Source organism: Neodiprion pinetum, chromosome 6, assembly GCF_021155775.2.
Source record: "Neodiprion pinetum isolate iyNeoPine1 chromosome 6, iyNeoPine1.2, whole genome shotgun sequence".
NCBI classification, from domain to species: domain Eukaryota; kingdom Metazoa; phylum Arthropoda; class Insecta; order Hymenoptera; family Diprionidae; genus Neodiprion; species Neodiprion pinetum.
The window spans coordinates 23,042,521-23,049,848 of NC_060237.1; the positions used below are offsets into that span (position 1 = coordinate 23,042,521).

Here is a 7,328-nt window from a genome sequence, read left to right on the forward strand (position 1 = left end):
GTTTGACAGATATCCAAAATGATAGCCGTCAGCAAAATTAGAAATTTTTCGCACAAAATCTTCCAACATGATTTTGGAGCTCGTTAGATAAACCGATAATGAAAGGTAGTGGATATATATTGCATTACGTCTAAAACTTTGACATTTCCTGTCAGCCACCACTTCCAAAGTTATTTCATCAATCAAGTGGGTTCTCCTTTTCCGCATCAATATATCGAGTTTTTCAAAACGTAATCACGAGCTGCCTCTTTCTGGTAAATACACAGGAATCTAAGATTATATACAGATATCGTTTTCGTATTTACTTGCCGATTATCCGCTGCATTTCCGTAATTTCCTTCTTACGTTCTTATTTATTTTGGTCCATCTGTAACCTGGAATAAAGAATTTCCGGTGCAGAGGCCACTGAATCCGGCTTTTTTCCGAAAAGCGGCTTATAGCTCGATTCACCAGCATCAGCGTCATCAAGCGTTCGAACGTTCCTGGGCAATTAGTTCGTTGATGTATGGGCGTTTTAATGAGCAAGCATGGCAGCAGGGTCCCCCTGTTCCGGAATTAAACAAACAAATCTCGTTCAAATCAGGCTTGCAGTGCTTTCTAAGGACGAGTAACGTTTTAGCGAAGCGAAAAACGATCGGTCGGACTTTCGGACAAGCCGAAAGACGGGTAATTTTTGAGAAGTATGCGCGCGGGGAGGAGAGGACTTCTTGTCTGACCCGTTTCGTTTCATGCTCGAGTAGGCAAGCTTTATCCATAGAGTCGATGTGATGGAGTTCGATAGCGAGACAAGAGAGAGGGAAAAGCTTCGACGGACAAAAAAAGGCCGGTAGTAGTAAGTAAGTTATAGTGGGACTTTAGGTCCAGGACGGCGGAAAGTTCCTGGCTAAACCAAGGGTTGATTGCTTTTTTGTCCCCGAGCCCATTCCAGTCGGCTGGAAGGCCGGGTCGCCTTACTCCGGACACTGATATGCACAACGGTCCCGATCCGCATATAAGACGTTCCTTCTTTTCAAAGACCCTCGAACTTGTCGATTTTCGAACGGATCGTCGTGGTGACCGTTACAACCTCGAAGAGTGATTTGAAATTCCACCAGAATATTCGGAAAGAATTTCATTTATTTCTCTGGCTTTTTACATTTCATCCTTTCTCCAAACTATATTTTCCACTGTATTTCACACGAATTCTTGGCCCACTCAAGTACGTTTTTTCGTTTGACGATCTTCTGGTAAAAACGAGAGACACGTGTTTCTTTTTCAGGCGAGTTGGTAACTTTTTGAAGTGGATGATAACTCAATACTTATGCCAAGGGTATTCTCAAGTTTTACACGCATAAGCTATAGGGTATACATCAGCGAAATGTCGGGTTTCAATTTCAGCAAGCACGGAAAAGGAAGAAGAAAATCCATCTCGTATGTCGCTTCAGCCTGCGTAAATGGTGGGTGAGAAAAAATTGCGTGAGTAAAAATTTTATCAATTTGCGAAGCACCTCGTCCAACTTCTGTAACTATAATAATGACTCTGGTGAACAACATTCGAGTTCCAAGTATAATAGAAGCTAACGACGCTACGTTGTCACTCGGTTGTGAACAAATCCACGGTGTAACTGAGACGGCAATTATAATAATTACAGTCTTCAATTCAGAACTAGAGGGGGGGGGGGGATAGAGAGCTCTGGAATATGTGTTTAAGGCACGTAATTTTGGTGGCTGTTACGGCATCACGGCTCAACCCGGAAAGAGGGCTCGTTATCTCAACGTAGAAAGCTCAGACAAGCAGCCTCGTTTGTCACGCGCTGACCTCCCTCGACACGTCCTCTTCTTCTTGTCAGACGTCTACAGTCTTGCTCTCAGGTAACCACCACAGTAACATGTGTACCTCGGATAGGAAAAACTCCGAGTGGGCCGAGAGCCTCATATACATAAAATACCTCTATACATGTATACGATTTCAACCGACCTCAGAGGCGAAAAGAAAGGAAGGCTTCACGTGACGCGACACTTTCTTCCGCAATCGGTTCACCCGCGATTTCTACCAACCATTCATCACCAAGAGTTGTCAAGTCCACGCATGGCATTTGATGCGAAACTGGATTTGTTACTTCTTTCTGTTCAAGAAATATCTATATGAGATTTGATTTGATGCAGAAATTGTACTTACAATAGTAAAATCTAGTTATTTTATAAGGCAACCTACATTAAAGCCAAAAGCTTCACTCGAATTTTCACAACGTAATCTATGTATTAAATGACAATGATCTTTGACGAAGCGATCGTTAATCTGAAGAGTTATTTCTGGGTAAAAATATTCTTGCTTGTAATAGTTTTGACTCATTGTCAGCATCAATCAACCCGAAACTGTTTTCAATTACATTTACCACGAAATAGATGTTTGATTCGGTACTGTAGAATTTTGATCCATGTATAACTTGAAAAGTGAACACCATATAATGTTGATCAAAGGCCACCAAAATTACACAGTACTTTTAACGGCTACGTATTATGTGGAATATCTTGTAAATAATAAGGACTAAATCTGCTATTGCAAATCCTGATTAGCACGTGGAATGAAAAACATTCGTATATGTAATCAATAGCCCATGATATTATTCAGCACAGCTTCAAAACCTAATAATGATCTGTGACGGACAGGTAAATCTTTGCCACACAACTCCCAAGCCGAGCCTGTATAATTAACATAATGCGATACATCGTTAAATAGCGGTTATAATCAATCCAATTGGTTTATACGCGCGGTGACAGAGATACGCATTTGGATTACGGGCCATATAGTAAGTATTCTAGCCAAATAGGGATAGAGTTCACACGCATCAGCCCTTACAGGCCCCAGGCTACAGGGTAAATATATCGTAGTTGAAGCTGCCATGCTAATGTATACTCAATTAACGCTGGTTTTACCCAACACAAACAGCCCTCTTTAGCATCGCGTACATCCCCGAGATGTGAAGTATGCGCCACGTTCCCCGGTTGAACCTCTCTACAAAAGCCGGTAAGTATTATACTCTGTTACAAAGACGTAAACTCGCAGACAGTAATATACGATCTACGTGTATTACAATTACATCGGTAATAATCACCCGAAGGTTGTATGGTTGTTTATGATGAATTACCTCCGCGTTGCGCAGACACACGATGATATCTCCTCGTCACGTCGTTCTTCAGCACGCAGTTTAAGCGCGGTTCACGAAACGTGCGACGGTACAAAATCGATCGCACGATACGCGGCATTTCGAGGATGATTGTGATTCTCTCACCGGCGTCATATTACCCTGCAGGATCTTCGTGGGTCTGGTTGATTATGGTTAGTCCTGGTACGGCGTCCACCGACGCCCGACATCCGACGCTCGAGGACGCCAAGGCGTCTCTGAGTCTAGACGAAAGTATTGGCGGCCGACGGCGCGAGAGTTTGCTCCGAAGGATCAGTATCCGAGCTCAGGGCGAACTGTCACAACTGGTCGAGGGAATGCCGTTCTGCAGTAAAGTCTAGTGGAGAAAATCTGTATATTTCTTTTCGTTTTTCATATCTACTGTAACAGTGTCTCAAGGTGTGTAGAATTTGTGACACGTATAGACGCGTCCTGGGTATAAGCATGCACAGTGCGTTCTTGAGTGATACGATAAATGGCCGAATGAGGAAATTTGGTTTTGGTTAAATCGTGGAAAGTCAAAACGACGATGAGGTGTAAAAAAATCATACAAAGTGCATAGCAAATGTTTGTGTAGGTTGATGGAATTGGTAAATCATTTCACCGTCAATCAGCACGGAAGAACGATTTATAGCAAAGCATAAAGCAATCCTTTCGCAACTCAAGAAGTTCAATTCGAACGAATGTGCCAGTCGTAAAAGCCTGACTGGTATATGGTGTACACTATTTCCACGACAGGTTTAAAATCCCGTATCGATAAGTCATCGGCTGGCGGTTACGTAAAGTACATATCCATAGAAGAAAGTCTCAAGCTTTCCTCGGTGCTGATTTCTCGTTGAAATTCTCGGAGCGTGCGCGACGACTTCATCGATGGATGAAGCCGCGCGGATTATCACACCAAACCCTTTTGCTTCGAAGTATAAATGACAATCAGAATACTAGTCGCCTCAAAGCTCTCGCATCCAGTTTCGATGGCATTCATATTCATATTCAAATCAGCTTAACCCTCTTAATTTGAAAAAAAATGGTTACACGTCTTTCATGTTAAGTATCTAATTCCCTGCTTTTGAAAGTTTTCAGACTCAAAGTCTTGTGGAAGTATGGGCCTGTCGAGATTCGAGATCATCCTGGATAATCCGTACGGAATTTATTACGCCGGTTGTCCAATTTCCGGCAATGTTTACATAGACGTGGACTCGCCGAAAAAGGTTCGAGGTAATGAATCATCTCAATAAAATGACGGGACATTGAGATAATCTCATTCGTTCGGCTATTTTCTTCCTTCTTGTTTCAACAGGGATTGAAGTTAGGTACAAGGGCGAGGCCAAGGTGCGGTGGAAACCCGAGGGGGGAAACCAAATACGCAAAGCAAACGAAACTTACATGGACATAAAGTGTATTATTTGCGGAGGTAAGTCCGTACGCAGCAGCGCAGTATAGCCAAAAGAATTTTAGCCTATTTTTCACGTAACTCTATAATCTATTAAGTTTTCTTTCAACCACAACCCCCTTTCAGACGGAGAAAGAGAATTTGAAATACCCGAAGGAAGTCACGTGTTTCCATTCACCTGGATGCTACCGACAAATATTCCCGGCAGCTTCGAAAGCTTGTACGGGCGTGTTCGCTACACAGTCAAAGCAGTCATTGATCGGCCCTGGAAGTTTGACCACGTCCTTAAAGTTCCGTTCACCGTCGTACCGATCCTTGATCTTAACCGCGAACCACTTTTGTCGGTGAGATGAGAATTCACGTGGAGTGCCTCTTCGTTTCCTCGACAATAAACGATCATGGCATCATCCCGTTTCTTAGATATTCTATTTCAAGAAATTTTCCTAATCATCCCCCTTGATTTTCTCCGTAGGAGCCGATAAACGAGGAAAATCACAAAACGTTTTGGGGTCACTCGGAGCCTCTCTATATGTCCGTTTCGCTTCCCGTTCGTGGCTACGTACCGGGACAAAATATACCAATTAAAGCAAAGCTGAATAATATGTCAGGCGTTGACGTTGAAAAGTTAAGAGTGGTGCTGAAAAAAGTGAGTTCTGCTGAATTAATCATAACTTTGACGCTGCCGTAGGGTCATTGTAAAAAAAAACGACAGAATTGAAAGTCAAATGAAAACTTCTCTGCACCTTTATAAAAGTTTCACTGAGAATAACATCGGAAAAATGGTAGACTTTATTATTGCAATATATCAGATCCGACTAGGCAATTTCAAATCTTACAAATCCTCTGGTTAGCCAGACTACGAAGGTAATTGTATCACGCGATAGCGTTGCAGTTGTATAAATTTCAACTCAGCGATGCCTGATCGCGCAATTACTGCAAGTAACACGTTTTTGTGCATGCCCACATTTTTACAGTTAGTTACGTTTCATGCGTTGGGAGATTCCCGGACCCGAAAAGAAGTGATAACGGATTTCGAAGCGAACGTCGACGAGGGTCAAGATTTGGTTCTGATTAACCTAAAGTTACCCTCGCTTCCACCTTCCGGCCTGCAACATTGTAAAATCATCGAAGTCGACTACAAGCTAAAGGTTGGAGCCAAACGTTTGTAAGAAGATATCCACCGAGCACGAGCTAAAACAAAATCGTCTCTGGTCCACGACTTCTCTTCAAAAGGTAACGGTCCGTTGCCCTTTGAATTAACTAACGTTGTTGCAGGTTGAGGCTAGGGTCGAAGGGTGGTATAATAAAAATCTCAAGGTCAGAATGGATATTATAATTGGTACTATACCGCTCCTCACTTACCAAGTGCCACAGCACACTGTGTCGACATCTGCTGTGGGTTTCGAGGGTGTAACTTCGCCTTTACCATCCGCTCCAAATCAGCCGGAGTCCCAACAAGAGACCTTTGTGTTTCCGACGGAAATAGAGGAATATTCCTCGAGTTTACGTGAGTTTCAGAATTGAAGGGCTTCCTTGTTCGCAAGTAACCATGAGCCTGATTTAGACGCAATTATGACGCTCGTGTGTTTGCAATTATTCGACTCCTGTCGATGTCGACGTATAATGGACGCTCTCTGATGCGCCAACACAAAGCCTTTCACCAGTTTGGCTATAGCCAGGATTTTAATACTTCAATTTGCTGATCAGAAAACACTTTTAAACAATTTTTCAACACCTGTCATATCATAGATTCAGTACCGACATATATAATATATTTTTTCAATTACTAGGAAAACACAACTGTTACTGTTATATGAAAATCTGTTGCAGCGAAGTCCACCTTCGAAAAATGCGAAAATTACAAAGCATCGAAACGTGAAAACGACGAATCACCGGGCGAGGATACCGACGGAGATAGTGACGAAGAAATCGCTTCATCATTCGATCCAAAATACACTGTTTACGAGTTTGGACCAGTTACGCCAGCAAACTAGCCGTAAACTGTATTACTCATACTTCTGTGTGTCATAATTCCACGATACATTTGTGTATCATCCGCTACAAATAATCGCTTATCGTGATGACGCTATTGTATCCCATGTGATGTCCATGCCAAAGATCATTTGTTTAATTATGAAAATTGCTAGTTTGTTCGTTGATAAGAGAAGAAATGGTTTTCCTTTGATATATTGTGTGGTTGTGTAAGCGGAAAACACTGAATACGCGAAAAAATGAACAGTAAATTATTCTCGTAAAACATATTATTATTATTATTATTATTATTATTATTATTATTATTATTATTATTATTATTATTATTATCATATATTTCATCACCATATAACTTATGCCGTACATGGCATGCATCGGTTGCCAGATCACAAATGTTCCGAGTGTAATATCGTATGAACATGTGTAGAACATGGATAAACATCATGAAAGGGATTCTTTTTTGGTAATCCACCAACACAGATGCTTATCAACGGAGTGCTTATTGTAATTCCTATCTCGTTAAATTCAGCTTACCGAAACCAGCAGTGTTCGTGTACCAGACTTCAATCGTTGTTGTATTCTGTACAGACCAAGCTTTAAACTGGTGATGAGTAACCATAAATGAATCCAAATTATTCGCTAAAATAGCAACAATTAAATACTTGTATGAATCTTAATAAATATGTTACACAAAAGCATTGCGATGTCTAACTTGTCCTGGTGGATTGAGAACTGGAGAAAGTTGTTGAGCGTCAAAGCATAGCGCATGGTTATACATCAAT

General features: G+C 41.6%; 1 protein-coding gene across 3 annotated transcripts in view; it reads left to right on the top strand.

Annotated features, from left to right (window-relative positions):
- The window catches only part of LOC124222403 (arrestin domain-containing protein 17), a 122,769-nt gene extending 115,932 nt beyond the window's left edge, over positions 1-6,837 (top strand). For 2 of the 3 annotated variants that reach the window (XM_046633315.2, XM_046633316.2), the window contains 7 exons: positions 4,245-4,379; positions 4,462-4,575; positions 4,681-4,898; positions 5,027-5,200; positions 5,529-5,702; positions 5,830-6,061; positions 6,385-6,837. In XM_046633315.2, the coding sequence (XP_046489271.1) occupies positions 4,245-4,379; positions 4,462-4,575; positions 4,681-4,898; positions 5,027-5,200; positions 5,529-5,702; positions 5,830-6,061; positions 6,385-6,548 (1,211 nt within the window). In that variant the 3' untranslated portion in view covers positions 6,549-6,837. The remainder of the gene's footprint in view (positions 1-4,244; positions 4,380-4,461; positions 4,576-4,680; positions 4,899-5,026; positions 5,201-5,528; positions 5,703-5,829; positions 6,062-6,384) is intronic. The other variant, XM_069136992.1, reaches the window with a different exon arrangement.
- Positions 6,838-7,328: the final 491 nt, after the last annotated feature.